At 42.5% G+C, this 20165-nt stretch overlaps 1 protein-coding gene across 1 annotated transcript in view; it reads right to left on the reverse strand.

Annotated features, from left to right (window-relative positions):
- The window catches only part of LOC309502198 (E3 SUMO-protein ligase RanBP2-like), a 103732-nt gene that overhangs the window by 26319 nt on the left and 57248 nt on the right, over positions 1 to 20165 (reverse strand). The window contains 9 exon segments of the mRNA XM_082174476.1: positions 5548 to 5631; positions 5718 to 5912; positions 6117 to 6248; positions 6363 to 6500; positions 6568 to 6729; positions 7350 to 7473; positions 7554 to 7735; positions 8151 to 8250; positions 8252 to 8321. Of these exon segments, the coding sequence (XP_082030602.1) occupies positions 5548 to 5631; positions 5718 to 5912; positions 6117 to 6248; positions 6363 to 6500; positions 6568 to 6729; positions 7350 to 7473; positions 7554 to 7735; positions 8151 to 8250; positions 8252 to 8321 (1187 nt within the window).

A 20165-nucleotide genomic window follows, 5' to 3' on the forward strand; every position in this document is an offset into this window, starting at 1 on the left:
ACTTTCTGGTAAAGTGTGCAATGATGGGTACTAAACCTGTCTCCCATAATAAAACGAATGGCACTATATGATATACAGCATCAAGAGGTTTTAGAACAGAAGCAGAGGCATGCATATAGATAGTGTCTCCATAATCAATGACAGGTGAAAAAGTGGATTCAACTATTTGTTTTCTATTATTTAGAGTCAAACAAGATTTGTTTCTATAAACAAAACCCACTCTAATTCTTAGTTTATTTACCAGCTCATCAACATGCATTTTAAAGGAGAGCCTGTCATCAATCCAGATCCCCGAATATTTAAAAACATGAACACGGTCAATGGAGGCACCATCCAATATGCAAATACATAAATCATCATTTATGTTGATTTCTGTTGTCTATTTGAAAAAAAAAAAGCATATACTTTGTTTTGCCTACATTAACTACCAGTTTCAATTCAAGCCTTCTGTATGGCTATAAAGGCAGATTGGAGCTCAAAAAGGGCCTGGTCAGCTGTAGGGGCAACAGCATAAATAACCATATCATCAGCATAGAGGTGAAGTTGACAGTTGTTTGTAGCAGAGCCAATATTGATGATATAAATAGAAAAAAAGAACCGGACCTAAAATCGAGCCCTGTGGAACGCCCTTCAAAAGATCAAGAAAACCTGATTTGACACAATCAGTGGAAACACACTGTGTTCTATTTGTTAAATAATTTTCAAACCATCTGCACACAGTGTCGAAAGCCTTAGACAGATCTATAAACAGGGCTGCACAATGCTTCTTTTTATCAATGCCACTTATAATGTCATCCAGTGCCAGAGTAGCAGCGGAGGTGGTGCTATGACCAGGTCTAAAGCCTGACTGATATGCATTCAAAATGCAATGTTCATCTAAAAAGGAGCGCAGCTGCAGGTTTACTATTTTCTCAAATATTTTCACAAGACATGGAAGCCTGAAAATGGGTCTATAATTGTTTAAATCCCTGGGATCACCACATTTAAAAAGTGGACGTACTAGGGCTGTCTTCCAAAGCTTAGGAATTGTTCCTGTTAAAATGGATAAGTTAAAAATGTGGGCAAGTGGCTCAGCAATAATAGTTGCAGCAAACTGCAAGAGACAGGGATTAAGATCATCTGCCCCAGTAGCAGTTTTTATATCAATAATTAAAAGAGCTTTAAAAACTTCCTCAGAGGTAACCCCCTGAAATGAGATGGGTTCACAACTTCATTTGACAAAATATTGGAAGAGAAAGCCGTTTCTCTTAACGTGGTACTAGCTTCACAATCAGTCCTTTCTGGGAGCACCACATCATTACAATTTCCACCCTCAAACAAATTACCAGCTGTAACAAAATGTTGATTGAACGCATTATACTTGTTTTGTACTTCATGAAGTATTTCATACTTCATACTTCAATTTTGTCATTTACAGTTTTAGAATGAAATGTAATTGTATTAGGCAGAGAGGAGTGGCTATTTTGTTTTAGGTATTTTATAGCTTTCCAGAATTTAGTCGGATCACCTTGACTGCTAACATTTTTATTTAAATAATAACTTGATTTTGCCTTTTTTTTTATAGAGATGGTGCACTTGTTTCTGAGTTGTTTAAATATCAGCCAGTCACCAGCCAGTCCAGTGTGTCTGGCTTTAGACCAGGCTTTATTTCTGTAGTTCTGTAGTGAACCATGGGTTTATCCTGTCTTTAGTTCTATATGTCCTCATAGGAGCATATTTTTTTCCACCACTGAATTAAAAATACTTTTAAATGTTTCAAAAGCCAATTCCACATCTGAAATATTAAAACCACTTGGTAAATCAGAATAATAAAGATCATGGAGAAACCCTTCATTATCTAGATTTTTTAAATTCCTTTTTGTAACGAGGCGGGGTTTGGTTTTAATTAATTTAGTGTTTCTAACACAGACTATGGTGGAGTGATCACTAAGGCCCATAGCAAAGACACCACTGTGAGGGTATTTATGAGGATTATTCGTAAGGATTAAATCTATCAGAGTTGATCTTAAAGGGTCTTTTAAATGAACTCGAGTAGGTTCCATGATCAATTGTGTCAAGTTCCTGTCAACCCAAGCTGTTCTAAAATACGCAGAAGAAGGGGATAACCAATTTAAATTAAGATCACCAAGTATCACAATCTCATTATTTAAAAAGGAGGTTAGCGATTCAAAAATCAAAGTGACTGCTTCCTGTTCAGCAGATTAAGGGCGATAAACTCCAACAACAGAGACAAACACATTATGAAAAATGTCTACATTAATAACAAGAAGCTCATATTGTTTAGGAACAGAAATACTAAAAGATTGTGTGGCCTTAACATCCTTATGTACAAACACACAGACGCCTCCACCCTTTTTTGCTCTATCACATCTAAAAACATTATAATCATTACCGTAAAACTTCAAATAATAGCCCAGGCTTTTATTTTCTCAAATCGCCAAACTGCACCGGCTTGTATTTGAGACAGGCGTCTATATGAGACAGGCCTTTAATTTAGTGTTGAGATGAGCATGACAGTAGGAGGTTACCAGATCTGTGTTTGTGTTTAAAAGATCAGTTAATGTCAGAATTAGCCTACTATATTTCTGAATGTCTAAAGGGGGTCGCAAACCAGACGAGAAGCACAGCGCCACGTCTTTAAAATTCGAACACATTATTCTCTGAGTGTACATTGTCTCAATTCGTCATTAATGTATATACTGACTTCACCTGTGCTGCAATATACATTCAGTTTTACATTCATTTACAGAAATCAGCTGCTTGAATGAAAACTGCTGATGTTATCAGATTTTCAGGAGAGATTCTCAATTCTTTCTGCTAACGGACGCTCTGAGGTAAAGTGAAGACTGCAGACCAAGCAATGATTGTATTTAACTGTACAGTACAATCATAACATAGTACAGGCATTATCTTAATTCCATAATATCCTTAAACATAACTACATTGCTGGCCATAAACTGACAAAGTGCGCGTCATGTGCGATTCCTCGAGTTGTCATAGAGGGTTTAGACGCGTTGCGCTTCTCGTACGGTGTGCGACCCCCTTTAGATTATTGGCAGCATAGAAAAACGAAACGATGTGACAGCCATGGGCTGAACAATACAAGTTACTGGTAATATCCATCGAGCCTATGAACTATTTTCCCGAAACACATCAACAAGATAGAACTAGATTAAAAAGTTTGTCGAGACACTTTAAGTTGGCTTGAGAAAATTTGGACCAGAAAGTTTGAAGTTTAAAGTAGTTTGAAGATTAAAGTAGTTTTTGAAGTTTAATTTAGTTTAAAGTTTAAAGTAGTTTGAAGTTTAAAGTAGTTTAAAGTTTGAAATAGTTTAAAGTTTAAAGTAAAAGGTGTTTCTAGTGCATATCGAGTAAACCCTGTAAAAAGGGAGTTTCTTCAGAAAGAGGTGGATTACTTACTTGCTCATAATTTAGAAGAACCCAGTTTTAGCTCTTGGACCTCTCCCTGTATTCTTGTAAGTAAACCTGATAATTCTTATCGTTTTTGCACTGACTACAGGAAGCTTAATACGCTGACAAAAACCCTTACCTAGAATTGATGATTGCGTGGATCGTGTTGGCTCTGCACAGTCTGACAGCAAATTCAACCCTTTGAAAGGCTATTAGCAAGTGCTCTTGACATCTCCTGCTAAGGAATTGTCTGCTTTTGTTACACCTGATAGGTCCCTGCAGTACACCATTATGCCTTTTGGGGTCAGAAATGCTCCCGCTACGTTTCAGCAGTTGGTAAATCGAGTACTGTCTGGGTTGTCAGGATGCGAGGTTTACTTAGACAATATTGTTTTGTTTAGTTCTTCCTGGTCCGAACATCTTGACCAGATTAAAGAACTTTTTGTACTTCTGGCCAAAGCCAAATTAACAATTAACCTTGCCAAGTGCGAGTTTAGAAAATCCACCGTGACATATTTGGGTAAGGTGGTTGGTCGGGGTTGTGTAAAACCAATCAACGCTAATGTTGATGCTATTGGTAGTTTCCCTACACCAGGGGTCTCCAACCTTTTTTCATTTGAGAGCTACTTTTTAAAAATGAAAGTGGACGAGAGCTACTCATGTAATACAATACTTAAATCTCTTAAATAATGTCTCATAACTCTCATATTAACAACTATCCAAACTGTTTTAGACCTAAAATAGTTTTTGTAGGCCTATATATGTCACCCTTAAATGTCAGAGAAAAGAACAGAATAAGAGATTTTTTTTAATAGAAAATTGCACTTTGCATATTATACTGTAAAAACATAATTATAGTTTCATGGTTATAGTGACAAAAATGATCACAGTTATCACAGAATCCTGTTCAAAAAGTACTAATACTACACAATGACATCAATTCACCAAGTTTTATGTCGAAAACCAGCAAATAACAAATGAAATTAGCATCAATATGCACTTTTTGTTTACATAAACATTAAAATAATAACATTAAAAATGATAGCCAGATTTTAAAAGAGTGTCTTCTTGCAACATGTTATCTACTACAAGTTCAAATAAAGTTTTGACAAAAAAAAAAAAGGTTTTATAAAAAGATAAACCTCACATATTTCAGCCTTTAAATCAAAAGTCAAAAAAGATAAATTACTGACATTTACAATGCACATTTAGCTTATCTTTTATTATTAATAGTAAGATTCGGTCCGATTTGCCCGTGGCGTCTTTCGTTACTATGCAACCAAGCACTGCGCTCTCCACAATGACAAAGAAGTTTTAGTAGCTAATGGATTTCCACCACCGAGAAACGCTTGCTGTAGCTCTGCTACAAGATTCATTTACGGAGAAGAGAAAAACACCTGTAGTGTTTGGGTGCACCCCCATCCTCCCTGTTGACGGAGCTTTCAATGTTGTTACGGAGAGGGTGAAGCTGATTGGTTGGTTCTTGTCATATGACCGCGGTGCGTTTGTGGCATTCTGAAAAGTTGCGATTTTTTTCATCTCGCTGGGCCTGGAAAAAATTAGCGCGTCGCTTCAATTATGAGCGCGCTTCCCGCGCGCCTACATTTTAACGAACTTGAGCGCAAAAGACGCGATATGTGAACGGCCTCTTGGCGAGCTACCTCCAATCAGGCCACGAGCTACTGGTAGCTCGCGAGCGACGTGTTGGAGACCCCTGCCCTACACCTAGTACCCATCGTGATCTCCGTCGATTCCTGGGAATGGTAGGTTACTATCGAGGGTTTTGTCAGAATTTTGCCAGTGTAGTTACTCCTTTGACTGATTTATTGAGTCCAAAGAAACCATTCAAGTGGTCAGAACAATGCCAGTGTACTTTTGATAATGCTAACGCCCTGTTAGCTAACGCTCCTGTACTCGTTACACCTGATTTTAAGAAACCGTTTCTCCTTGCAGTTGAATCCGGTGCTTATGGTGCTGGCGTGGTTCTTTTACAGTAAGATGCTGATGGAATGACAAAACCATTAATAAAACATAAAAATAAAATTCACAGTATTGAAGGTAAATTCCCATTTGTCTGTGGCAAAGCAAAAGCAAACACTGACTGATTCTGCTACAAGCGGTGGATGTGCGACTGACCTTCAAGGACTCGACCTGCTGGCACAGCATCTGCAAGAGGGACTTTTGGTCCTCGGCCCAGTGAGCAGGCGTTTTAGGCGAGAACTGGAGAGGGAAACAATAGTCAGGAACCATAACGCTCTGTAAACAACAAGCAAAGCTTCTGCAGAAGCACCAGTGCCATGACATACCATGGATCTTTTAGAAGGAGATGTGGCACTTCTGGATGGAGACGGAGTGGAGAACTTCACATGTGGCTCAGTGGGCTGACTGATTCTGGACGTCAGCGGATAGTCCACCTGATCTTTATCCCGCTCGCCATCATCTGCAAGCTGCTGGTTGACCTCGTTCAGCAAATCCATCACATTCTCTATAGATATAGGCAACTTAAAACACGAAGAGACAGAATTAAAGGACTAGTTCATTCAAAACTCAAGCTTTCCAGCAATCCTGAAGACCTTGATTAACTTCTTCAGGTGTGTTTGTTTAATGCTAGAGCTGAACTCTGCAGGACAGTGGCCCTCCAGCATCAGATTTGAGGAACCCTGGAGTAAAGTGAGCAGCACGAACATCAGAGGTGTTTAACATACCTTGTCCATGTCCTCTGGACTGGCCTGATAAATCTTTGTCAGGTATTTCCTGAACTGCAGGAGGAAGTTGATGCTCCTGTCCTGCGTCTCCTCCATCCCGTTTCCCGCCTCCTCCGACAGCCTCTGATAGATCTGACAACACGCATCCACAAACTCATCAGGTCAGGGTCATTCACAGACCGATGTTAATCACTTCACTTCTGAAGCTGAGCCAGTGTGACTGTCGTCCAGAGAAAGCACTGTTACCTTAGCAAGATGCCAGTTAGACGAGATGCTGTTGAGCTTCTCCAGCTTTGTGATGGCCTTGTCGGTGTTGCCATCGATGTCAAGCAGTGTGGCAGAGCTTATGGCGGCCTCTTCCTCATATACTCGCACTTGAGAAGGCTGAAGACAAAGAGACCATTAGAGACAAAACCACCATATGAAACAGAAGCAGGAAGAGAGTACATACCTGTATGTCTCTACTGTGAAAGTGCATGAACATCGGCTCCAGAGGTTCAGGAATGATACGTCTGTTTTGTATTTTCTCAAGCAAGGGAAGCACAACTTTCCAGTAGTGCACACTGCGGCCTGCATAGTGCTTCTGGTCATGGTAAGAGTTCACCCGTTCCCCCTGTCAAACACACACGCCAACGTCAGGACACACCTACTCAGTACTCTCACACTTTTGAAGTCATCAACACTACGAACAAAGTATGGGAATCAAACAGATGAAAACACTCTAATTCATCCAGCTCTGCTCATTCCCTCGACCAACTGCATGAGCTGCTTCCTGATGTTTACAGATGTACTATCTGAGAAACAATGTGCGCTTTATTACTGAGAGAGAGCATAATAACTGGCCTAATCAGAGGCATATTTACACATGCATGATGTCAGGTAAGAACAGAGGTGGGTTATGAAGTGTTCAGAGTATGACAGTGAACTCGCTTTCCTGTCACATCTTTACTTTAATGATAGTGACACTATTGTCTTCTGCAGAGACGCTTTTTTCGGAGTGAATATGTGCATTTTTAAAAATAAAATATTTTTTGCAAATAGTTTCAATGGATATTTTACAATAAATTATTTAGCCGTTTTGTTACTTTTTCTATATTCCCTTAAATCCTTTTAAATTAATTATTTCCTAAAAGAAAACAACCATTATCCCCTTAAAAACACTCATCAGACCGGAGCATCCCATAATTCCTGGCTCAGAACGAGCATCATGAGGACAGCTGTGAGCAGACGTACCACTTCATTGAGATGCTGAGCCCAGTGGATGAGCACCGCCGGCTGAAGGCCGTGTTTCTCTCCAGCGCGCAGCGTGCCGAGACCGCGCTGAACCATCATCCGCAGTTTAGCCAACGTCCCCGGCCTGTCACACACACACCAGAAAACACTCAGTCAGAGAGAGCCGTGTGTCAGGCCTTCACTCACAGCAGAGCAGTCACTCACAGCGCTCTCTTGTGGATCAGGCGGTAGACGGCGTCCCACCACTCGCGCTGCTTGGCGGACGACAGGAGCCTGATGATGTGCAGAGGCAAACACCGGGGCTGATGCGGCGAGGAGCACGAGGCCATCCATGCCGTCTCCTGTAGCTGCGTCTGACTGCTGAACACAACGCCACACAAGAACACCTGCAACACATCACATATACACAGAGTTACAGCTGAGGTGCTTCATCAGGTCCACTGAGATACTTCCACTTCCAGTCCTTTACGACAGTATGACAGCCAAGACTATAGTCCCAAACGTGCTGTGCTTATGGACTACAGCCCTAAGAAATACATTTGATTTCCTAAATTTCAACAATACGTCAATCTTCTAAAAATGCCATCAGCCAAACTGTTGAGCCAAACATGTATGTTAGGTAAAGCTTTACAGCATTATACAAACACAGGCATTAAATTACTGAAACTAAAAACACAGCATTTTAGAGAGGCTACATCACCTATAACAGCATCTAAAACAATCATCAGACATGAATGCATGTGCAAATGTGGGTGAATGTTTCCCCCGTGCCTCATTGAGGATGAGGAGGGGTGGCCCCACCTCCAGGTCGAGCAGGCAGATGGACTCGGGTGAGTATGTGTCTAGTTTGGAGGTCTCGAGCGTGAGGCGAGGGAAGAGCTGCTTGAGCCAGCGCTGCAGGCTCCATCAGCGCCCACTGCAGGCCGAGCCACGCCAGGTGCTGAAGATCGCCCGCGTGCAGCAGCACCGCACCTGTGTGAACACACACCCCGCCGTCAGCACTAGTGCTGTAACGGATCGCAGCGCTGTACGCATCACGCCCCACGGATCGACACGCATATGACCCGTGGATTATTGCAAAGTTTAACCATCAAAGAACAAAAGTTTATTATTTGCGTGTGTTTGTAAATCTTGTCAATTTAAACATTCATGCGCAAGTAGACAAAGACACGAAAGACAACTCAATTTAGATATCTGTAATATGTGCACACACCGAGAGAGGCGCATTTCAGAGAGCGTGCAAACAGAATTCAGTTCTCTTTTCCATCTCCTTGCACTTAGACACACATTCTTTCAAAATACCGGCCTCAGCGAGTATCCTCAAACACAGTCGGTCTTAAAGGGATGGTTCGGAGGTAATTTCAAACCCCGGGGGTTCGGATGTGTATCATTATTAGGGATGGGACGGTATGAAAATTTCATATCACGATTATAGTGACCAAAATTATCGTGATTATCAATATTATCACGGTTTTGTTAAAACGAGATGAAAGTGTTCAAAAAGAACTGATGCTCACACTAAAAACAGTTTAATATTTGAAAATCAACAAACAACAAATAAAACAAGCAGCTCTATGCACTTTTTTAAGCAAGATTATATTCTGTGGCATTTCCTTCCTTATAATGACCGGCGTCAATAGCAACGCATTATAACACAGCGCACATCCATGTATCGCAACGGACGCGCACGCGCTCTCTCGTTTCATTCAAATACAACTTGCTGTCTTGCGTCTCCGTTCTTGGGCGATTGTTTTGTACGCTGTACAAAATGGATTTATAAACAGGTAAGATTTAAAACATTAATCTCAATTCAATATGTCCCCGTAATTGTGTGGTAAAAAAAAAAAAAAAAAAAAAACATTGTAATAAGTGTACAATGATAGTCTTGTTTGAACTTGTTCGTTCGTCTTTGGCTCAAAGCCACTTGCTGCGAACTTTTCTTCGCGGAAGCTTCACGTTTATTTCAAGTGAGTGAGATAAAATATTTCAACTCAAAACAACATTTGGTGCCCAATTATTTCCCAGACGTAGTTTTTGGTAAGTTCACATGCCTTGCGTTCGCTATAAACAGTGGGTGATGGTCACACAAGAGGACTCGGCAGATTTGAAGTGTTTCCCCCCTATTGTAGTGACCATCCTCGATTAAGTTTCACTCAGGACTTTTGTAAAAGCCAAAATATGACCTCACCTCAGATTTGGTCCTCTTAAAACGCTGAAAAATCTCCCTAGTACGGTCACTGCCTTTCGCCATTCCTTCTCGAATAAAAAAAACAACATTGCGCGCTGCGCCTGCGTCAGACTGCTGCTGGCTGGACAGGATTTACAGTGAGTTATTAAAATCGCGATAATCAAACACGGTTTTAATGATAATTAAATGTTGAACGATAATACTAACCGTCAGTACATTTTATCGTGGTTTATAGTGAAACCGGTAATCGTCCCATCCCTAATCATTATCTTGGATCCGTGCATTCGCTCTTAAAGGTTTAATTGACCCAAAAAATAAAATTCTATGATCATTTACTCCCCCTCATGTCGTTTGAAACCAAAAAATATTTTCTTCATCATTAATATCTTCCGTGTAACACGTGAATGAACCTCATTGGTTCTTGCAGAAGCTTAAACGTGCTGCGTAAAGAGAATGAACCTCACTGGTTCTTGCCGAAGCTCAAACGTGCTGCGTAAAGAGAATTAACCTCGTCGGTTCTTGCCGAAGCTCAAACGTGCTGCATAACACGAGAAAGAACCTCATTGGTTCTTGCAGAAGCTTAAAAGTGCTGCGTTACACAAGAATGAACTTCATTGGTTCTTGCTGAAGCTCAAACGTGCTCCGTAACACGAGAATTAACCTGATGCATATCACGAGAATGAACCTCATTAATTCTTGCTGAAGCTCAAACGTACTGCGTAAAACGAGAAAGAACCTTGACGGTTCTTGCTGAAGCTCAAACGTGCTGCATAACACAAGAATGAGCCTCACTGGTTCTTGCCAAAGAACAAACGTGCTGCGTAACACTCGAGATTGAACCTCGCCAGCCGCCCGACCGACCCTGGCCCATTTTGGGGGTACTGATCCCCCAAGGGGCCTGGGCGGGAGCCCACTGAAGTTTGGGGCCCCCAAAAGCAGTTCAGTCTTTCCCCACAAGGTGGCACAAAGCTGTCCAACTCCAGGATTATGACAGTTGCCTTCATTTACATGGGGGGTGGACACTTTTTCATCCCATGAAACCCACTTTTTGTACCACTTACCCACTAAATTGGCCAAATGACCCCTTGACCACCACTGCCCAGCCCCAGCCCCATTCAATGAGATGCAAATGGCATATGTGTCCAGTTGCAATGTATTGAATGGGGATCACTTTAATGGGTTAGTGGGATGATTGTGCTCGACACGGCTCTGCGGGGATTAACTCTCTGGGGTCTAAGGTTTTTTGGGGTCCTTGAGATGTTCTGACATGCCCTGACATTTGTGCTTTTTTCAGTTGCTTATAAACATATTAATGGCAAAGGTATAATTACACTCTATTTAGCACAAACAGGGCTACCATAATATGTGAGCAACATGTATGTACATGTTTGTATTTTTGAGAGAATAATGTTTATGCATGGTTATTTAAAAAACAAAAAATAAAAGTTTCTGAAATAAGGCCACAAAACACATACTAAATATGTGTCCACAAGACTTTTGACTAATGGATGTTGTCGCCTAGAGTTTTTGCTTCAAAATGATCAGAAAATCATCCTGCCTAATCATTCACATAAAACAATACATTGATTTAAATTTTGTAAGACACTTTTTGTTTGGAAAGGCAATATGCGAGGGGGTGTGAATGATCATGAATAATGCTGTGATTAACACCTGAAAAGAAAATGATTGCATAATAACCTTTCATTCAGGTGTGTCACTGAGAGGGTACCACAAGAAAGAATGTGAGGACAAAAGGAGTATATACATACATATATTCTACAGAATTGGTTCAAAGTTAGAGTTGGAAACATCTTGAAAAAGATTGTCTTTTTCCCACAAATTTTGTATGCATGCAAATTGTATAATATCCAAGGTAAACATTTCTAGTAATTGTGCAACACAATAAAAAAATTATTTAATGAGAAGGCTTATACCTATTAAGATTTTGTTGTTTTACCTTGTAAATATATATTTAGCTATTTTATTAAAAAGTTTACAATTACAACAATTACAATTTTAACAATATTTCAAGTGTAATCTTTCTTTGTAAAAAGTATATATTTTATCATACATATTTCAAAGTTAAGGATTCATTAGTTTGAATATTGGAACAAAATCTACAATAACAACTTATAATAATTCGATAATTCAATATACCTACTTTATTTTTGACAAAACATCCCATACTATATATTTAATATATTAACAGAATTTGGCAATTGAGAAATATTGAGGCTAATAATTTAAAACGCAGTGCAGCTGCACAGTGAACACAGCAGAGCGTCTAGCTCGCCCATTGGCTGTGCTACGGCAACTGCACATCCTATGGCCAAGTGCCTCTGATGCGCGACCCAATCGCGCAACAAAATTTTGTTGTTACAAAAGCTGATCCAAGATGGCACCGTGTGTGGCATGCCGCTTGCCTCTGCTGAGGCTTGTGTTGATTATTTTTCTTATATTATTAATTACGCAAAATGTGTCACCGCTGCTGGTGTATGATCGCCTGACTCTCTTAACTATTGGAAATTCGGATTATATTTCTTCTGTTTACGGTTCTGACGAACATGCAAAGACCTTACCGCCCTTTCTTGAATCTATACCGGCTTTTCTACAGCGTCAACCTGGCTTTCCACCTCGAAACAGTAAAAATAAAAATCGTCGTAGGGGACGAGGAAAGAGAGGCGGAGTTCGTGTCAGGTTTCGAGCCTACCTGGATTCAATCTCTGCTTGCGATCAGGATCATTCCTGGGGATGGCTTCCAGCGGAGTTTGCCGGCTACAAGGGACGGAAATCGCTGGCATATTGTTATCGGTGGCTTCAGCCTACTATGGATACTATGGATCTGTCTGACTCTGGATGCCTGTTCCCTCGCTGCCGGTCGGTGAGACTTTTTGAACGTGGTTGTGTGCTCGGGAATCTCCGCCCGCTTAGCCGGGCAACACAAAATACTGAACCGTGTCTGATTCGTATGGCTCTGGTCAACACCAGATCGGTCACGAATAAGACTTTTATCCTTAATGACTACTTCACAACAAATGATCTTGACTTTTTTATGCTGACCGAAACTTGGCTGAAACCTGGGGAGAGTAGTACTTTCACGGAGCTCCTCCCACCCGGTTGCTCTTTTTTTTTAATACCCCGCGAGTTTCAGGTCGAGGTGGTGGTTTGGTTTCTCTTTTTAAAGATGTGTATAGATGTAGATTATTACCTGCTTACTGTTACGCCAGTTTTGAGGTACAGTCACTAGTGGTTGACCTAAATTCACCTGTTTTATTTGCTGTTATTTATCGTCCACCAAAACCTAACAAAGATTTTATTTGTGAGTTTTCTGAGTTTTTAGCTGATGTTGTTTCAAAATTTGATAAACTTCTGATCTGTGGGGACTTCAACATTCATGTTTGCTGCCCTTTAAATTCTTTTGCTAATGATTTTAAAAATCTGTTAAACTCTTTTGGCCTCAATCAGTGTGTAGATGGGCAAACACATAATCTTGGCCATACTTTGGATCTTATTATTTCTGTTGGTCTTTCAGTTTCAGTCACTGAAATATCTGAATCAGGCTTTTCGGATCATTTCCCCATCAAATTTGGGATTACTGTCCCACAACCTCCTAAATTTGTACCTATAGTTTCTAAGCGTCGCTATTTCACATCTTCCTCAGCTGGAGAGTTTGTTTCAATGTATTTGGGCTCTCAGTTTTATGCTAATAATGATATGGTTCTTCCATCTTCCTCAGATGACATGCTTTCTGCGTTTTATTCTACAACTACCAGAATCCTTGATTCTGTTGCCCCTTACCGGTTTAAGTCTTTTAAAGCTAAACCGGACCCTTGGTTAAACGATGACACAAGAGCCAAAAGGCAACATTGTAGACAAGCTGAAAGGAGATGGAAGAAGGATAAATTGCAGGTTTCTTTGGGAATGTTAAGGGATAGTCTTGTTGAGTATCAAAGGGCAGTAAAGGTGGCAAAGATGGACTATCTCGCATCGGTCATAGAAAATAGCTGCCATAAACCTAAGGTCTTATTTAACACTATTAGCTCTGTTTTAAATCCATGTAATTTAGCTTTGACACAGGCTTCAACCAGTATGTGTGAGAAGTTTTTATCTTACTTTATTGATAAAGTAGCTTCAGTTAGGCAAAATGTCAGTATCGATCTTAGTGTGGTTGTACCTGCTGATCCTTTTTATACTCAGCTGTTTTAGGAGATTTTAAACCTATCTCATTGTTGTTGCTTTCTCAGGTAGTACAACTCATGAAATCTACAAATTGCATTTTAGATATTGTTCCCGCCTGGATGCTCAAAGAGGTTTTTAGTATTATTGGGCCGAGTTTACTTGCGTTCTTTAATTTTTGTCTTAGTTCAGGTTCTGTCCCGGATGCGTTCAAACATGCCGTGGTCAGACCCCTGATTAAAAAACCTAATCTCGATCATAATGTTTTGTCGAATTTTAGACCAGTCTCACATCTGTCTTTTATGTCGAAGGTATTAGAAAAACTTGTTTTTAATCAATTACAAGATTTCTTACAACAGAATTTTATTTTTGAGAAATTTCAATCTTGTTTTAGAACACGTCATAGCACTGAGTCTGCACTGTTAAGGGTTCAAAATGATCTAGCACTGTCTGTAGATTCAGGAAACCCTATGGTGTTAGTGCTTCTTGACTTAACGGCAGCTTTTGACACTGTGGACCATTCAATTCTTCTTGCACGTCTTGAGCACTGTGTAGGCATTCAAGGCTCTGCACTTAAATGGTTCACCTCCTATTTGACAAATAGGAGTTTCTCTGTCAGCATAGGAGATTACTCATCATCATCTGCTCCCCTTTACTGTGGCGTGCCTCAAGGTTCAATTCTGGGCCCCACACTGTTTTCTTTATATATGTTGCCACTAGGGGCTATAATAAATGAGCATAATTTTTCATTTCACTGCTATGCAGATGATCTGCAGATTTATCTCCCTATGAAATCAAATGACAGTACCGCTTTAAACCGCTTGCAAAATTGCATTAACCATATCAAGCAGTGGCTTTCTCAAAATTTCCTTACGTTAAATGATGACAAGACTGAATGTATTGTCTTCAATACAAAATTCGGATCAGTAAATTCGAATTTAAGTTTGGGAGCTTTGACTTCATGCGCCAAGCAATCTGTGAGAAATTTGGGCGTGACTTTTGACTGCAGCATGAAATTTGAAAAACAGATTAGCAATGTGGTAAAAACAGGTTTTTTCCAACTCCGTCTGTTGAGTAAAGTAAAGCCTTTTCTTAGCAGCTGTGATTTGGAAAAAGCGGTGCATGCCTTTATTAGTTCGAGGCTTGATTATTGCAATGCTCTTTATGTCGGTCTGAGTCAAACATCCCTTTCACGCCTGCAACTTGTACAAAATGCTGCTGCACGCTTTTTAACAAGTACACCTAGAAGAGCACATATTACTCCAGTCTTATTTACTTTGCACTGGCTTCCAGTGCGTTTTAGAATTGATTTTAAGATTTTATTGTTTGTTTTTAAAGCTCTGAATGGGTTAGCCCCCGAGTACTTATCTGAGCTTTTAACTTTGGGTGGACAAAATCGGCGGCTGCGGTCTTCGGATCAACGAATTTTACAGGTTCCTAAGTCGAGGTATACAAAGTGGGGCGATAGGGCCTTTGCTGTAGCTGGCCCTAAACTTTGGAACAAGCTCCCACCTGACATGCGTACTACAACAGATGTTGTCCTTTTTAAAGCAAAACTTAAAACTTATTTGTTTAAAAAGGCTTTTGATATGCAGTAGCTGTGTAACATTTATGCTTCATGTTTTCTTTTAATATTGTTCTTTTTCTTTTAATAATGTTGTGTAGTGTTGGATGTTGCGATATTTGCACTATGTGAAGCACTTTGGACTCCTGGTGGCTGCTGTAAAGTGCTATAGAAATAAAGTTTGATTTGATTTGATTTGAATCAAGTGATGTAGCGAATTAGATCAAATGAGGGGAATATATAATTAATAATTAATCATACTGGTTATGATCAATTATTACCTACACATTTTAAATCACCCAAAAAGGAATACATAGCCCATGTATTGGTATCTATATATAGATATTTAACTACAAAGAATTGTAATAAATTATGAATATACAGATATGCTATAGATCAAATTTCAGAATAACTTTTTACAGAATTAATTTCACATCGAATAATCCATTCGTCCACCGAAGGATTATTCTTCTTATAAACTCTTAAGAAAGGTTATTCTTCAGGTCATGAAGAATAACTTTCTGTTCTATAAGATTACTAGCCAAAGTACTCATCAATATAAAGCTTGTAGATTAAGGTCCCACATTTAAGAGGCTTTGTTCAGTGAGCAGCAGGCAGAGACAATCAAGCGTATAATGGGTTTTAATAAATTAAACTATAAAAATATACGACTACATTTAAACAAAGACTATATATAAACAGAATAACGAAAGTAAACAAAGAAGTGGCAGGTCTCGAGCGAGCGGCAGGTCTCGTCTCCTTCGGCAGATCGGACGAAGAACAAAACGACAGCCTCTCCATTGCTGCGTCTGAGGAAGAGTGGTCGGGCTCGGTTGACCCCGCCCTCTCACAGTCTGGTGCTAGCGCTGCTGCTACCAGAACTAATTCGGACGCCGATATGCTGCGCATCCTCACTACGGCCGTTTCAGACCTTGGTCTCGAATGGGCCTCGCCTGAGGAGCCACCTAGGAGCCGGCTGGATGGATGGTTTTTGCCAGGGCGCCAGCAGGCCCCCCATCACAAGCTAGCCCCTTTCTTCCCTGAGGTCCACGATGAACTTACTTCCGTTACACTCTCCTCTGTTGACGGCGCAGTGGAAAAAGGTTATGAGAAGCTGCCACCGCTCGAGGAAGCAGTCACCGCCCATCTATGCCCGCCCACTGCTGTTGGCTGGAGATCTAGAGCAGTACACCCCTCAAAGCCCTGCCGAAACACTTCAGCCCTCGCTGGACGCGCCTTCTCTGCTTCCAGTCAGGCTGCATTGGCTCTGCACACCATGGCGGTGTTGCAGGTGTTTCAGGCCAAGCTTCTCCAGACAATGGACGAGTCTTGCCCAAACCGAGGCGTTCCGTGACCTGCGCAGCGCCACAGACCTAGCGCTGCGCGTTACAAAGGCTATTGCCCAAGCGATCGGCAGAGGTATGGCTAACCTCGTAGTGCTCGAGCGCCACCTTTGGCTGAACCTCACGGACATAAAAGAGGCAGATAAAACGGCTTACCTCGACTCACCTATCTCCAGCACCGGTCTCTTTGGTCCGGCTGTGAAGGGTTTTCTGAGAGATTCACACAGGCACAGAAGTCTTCACAAGCTATGACACACTTCTTGCCTAAGCGATCCAGCTCTGCCTCGAGCCGCCACAAGAGCCCGCCGCCTCCTCTGCAAGCGAAACCAGTGCCTCAGGTCTCTCAGCCCTGCCCTGGGGCTGATACCCGTCATCGCTCAAGATCAGCTAAGCGCTACCCGCTGCCCCCACGTTGTGTTGGACCCTGAGCCGCCGAAGCCCTCCTAGCCACAGGAGGAAAGAGAGAGGGTCAGAGTCTCGCTCTAGCCGGACCGCCCTCGAAAAGACCTCATCTAAATCTCACAGCTCCCTGTTCAGCTCAGGCGGCTGGAGATTTTTATACTCTAGACAATGGGTCCGTTGCACTACATGCGCCCCTACAAACAAACGCTGTTTTCACAGCGGCCCAAATAAAGCACAAAATGAGTATGTTTCACACACACAACACCCGGGTAATCGGTCCCCCTTCACTAAAATGTGCACAAAACACAACACAAGGGTATTAGGTCCCCCTATGCTAGGCGGCCTAGCCCTAATGTATATTCAAACCCTAGCCACAAGGGCCCAGGCCTGGCAAGCCATCCCCGGAGTGTCGAACTGGGTTTTGAACATTATAACGCAAGGCTACTCGCTCCAATTCGCTCACAGACCCCTGCGGTTTCAGGCGGTCGTCAAGACCTCGGTGAGAAGCAACGTGGCTCACGCGCTTTGCACAGAAGTACAACATCTGCTAACTAAAGGGGCGATAGAATTAGTGCCCCCCCTCGCTGAGCCGGTCAGGGTTTTACAGCCGTTACTTCCTTGTACCAAGAAGGACGGTGGCACCCGCCCCATTTTAGATCTGAGACATCTGAACAAAGCTCTCATGAGACGGTCGTTAAGAATGATAACTACCAAACAAATCCTCGCACAGGTTCACCCGGGGGGATTGTTTTTTTTTTACTGTGAATCTGAAATATGCTTACTTTCACATTCAGATAACGCCCAATCACAGGCCATTCTTGAGATTCGCCTTCGAGGGGCAGGTTTATCAATACACGGTCCTACCGTTCGGTCTGTCCCTAGCACCTCATACTTTCACGAAGTGCATGGACGCAGCGCTTTCTCCCCTGAGGCAACAGGGAGTGCGCGTGCTGAACTATCTCAATGATTGGCTCATTATGTCTCAGTCGAAGACCAAATTATTCACACACAGATCCATGCTCCTCAACCATTTGGAATGTCTGGGGCTCAGGGTCAATTTTTCCAAGAGCAAACTGTTACCCAACCAGAACGTAATCTTTCAGGGCACAGTTATCGACTCTACAATGATGAGAGCGTGGCTCACACCAGAGCGCGCTCTCTTTATCCAACAGCTGATAGCCTCCAGGGTAGGTGCACGCACGCCCCTCAGGAAGTTTCAGAGGCTTCTCGGTCTCATGGCCGCTGCATCGTCAGTACTCCAGCTAGGATTACTGCATATGCGCCCCCTTCAGCACTGGCTAAAGCGCCGTGTACCAGCCCATGCGTGGCGGTCAGTACGCCTGCACATTGCGGTGAACCAGCGCTGCATCAGAGCTCTGGTTCCCTGGAAAGCCCAGAACTGGTACCAGTCGGACGTACTTATGGGTGTGACCTCCAGGAGGAGAGTAATTTTCAACCAGGTTTGGGGAGCGCTGTGCGTGGGCAAATCTGTCTCCGGCCTCTGATTGAGCCCGGAGAAGAGCTAACATATCAACTATCTGGAAATGAGAGTAGTTTGGTTGGCCCTGAACACATTTCTGCCAGACCTCAGGGGACACCATGTCTACGAACACCCGGACATATAATCGACAGGAACTTTTAAAGACTGGGACACTGTATGGTGAATTAGCTCTAAGCAAGACTTACAGCTTTGAACATCTACCATCGGAGATCACACGATCAGCGGGGAGCCAGTGGATTATTACACCGGGAGGCAGACGCAGGAGGCGGCGCAGAGACCGACGACAGAAGCGCGGCTGCAGAGCAGGGATTATGGTCCGGCTAAAGAGGGCACCACACAGGCCCGCGCGCTACTCAGCCTTCTTGTGTCCAACGCCAGATCACTATGCAACAAGATGGATGAGCTGGCGATGATCATCGAGGCAAACAGATATGCTAAAGACTGGTCGCTGGTAGTGATCACAGAGATGTGGCTGCACTCTGGGATTCCGGACGAAGCTATCATGCTAGCGGGCTGTACAGCACACCGGGCCGACAGAACCGGCAACTCCAGAAAGAGCAAAGGAGGGGGGCTCTGCATCTACTATAATAACAGCTGGAGCACCGATGCCACAGTGACTGAAAGACACTGCTCACCAGACCTGAAGTTTGTCACACTGAGATGCCGACCCTTCTACCTGCCGCGTGAGTTCATGGTTGTTTTTGTCACAGGTGTTTACATTCCACCCAGTGCTAATGCTAGTGTAGCTGTGGATATCTTGCAAACTAGTGTGAAAAAACTCCAGTCCACCCACCCAGATGGGATCTTTATTGTGGCAGGGGACTTTAATCATGCTAACCTGCGTACTGTCCTTCCCAAATTTTACCAGCATGTAACATGTCCAACCAGAGGTGATAAAACTCTGGACCATGTTTACAGTAACATCAGAGGGGCATACAAGATCTCCGCTCATCCCCATTTAGGGCAGTCTGACCACCTGACCCTCTTTCTCACACCAGCGTACAGACATGTGTTTAAGAGATCTGAGCACACAGTGAAACTAACAAAACTGTGGCCTGCTACTGCGATTCCACAACTGCAAGACTGTTTTGAGTGCACTGACTGGGCACTTTTCTCACAGCAGAGTCTTGAGGGTTACACCTGCACTGTTCTGCACTATATTAAGACCTGCATTGACAACGTCACTGTCGAGAGGTCAAATGCTATCAAAACAACAAACCATGGATGAGGTCAAGCTGCTGCTGAAAAACCGTGATAAAGCCTTTAGGGCCGGGGACATGGAATTATACAGCACCGCCAGATCCAAATTAAAGACAGGCATCAAGGAAGCAAAAGTGGCCTACAGGAGGAAGATCGAGGGGCACTTTAACGGGGGAGATGCGAAGTGTCGGTGGTACTCTCCTTCCTGCAAGAGCTTTTGGATGCGGGTCGCTCCCCATCCACGCTCAAAGTGTATGTGGCAGCCATAGCAGCTTACCATGCTCCTGTGGCTGGCCAGTCAATGGGGAGAAACAACCTCATTGTTCGTTTCCTTAAAGGAGCCAGGAGGATGACCCCCCCTCTCAGCCAATGGGCGAGCAAGACGCTCTGCTGTGTTCACTGTGCAGCTGCACTGCGTTTTAAATTATTAACTTCAATATTT

Source organism: Leuciscus leuciscus (genome assembly GCF_965113295.1).
Source record: "Leuciscus leuciscus genome assembly, chromosome: 7".
In the NCBI taxonomy this organism is placed as follows: Eukaryota; Metazoa; Chordata; class Actinopteri; order Cypriniformes; family Leuciscidae; genus Leuciscus; species Leuciscus leuciscus.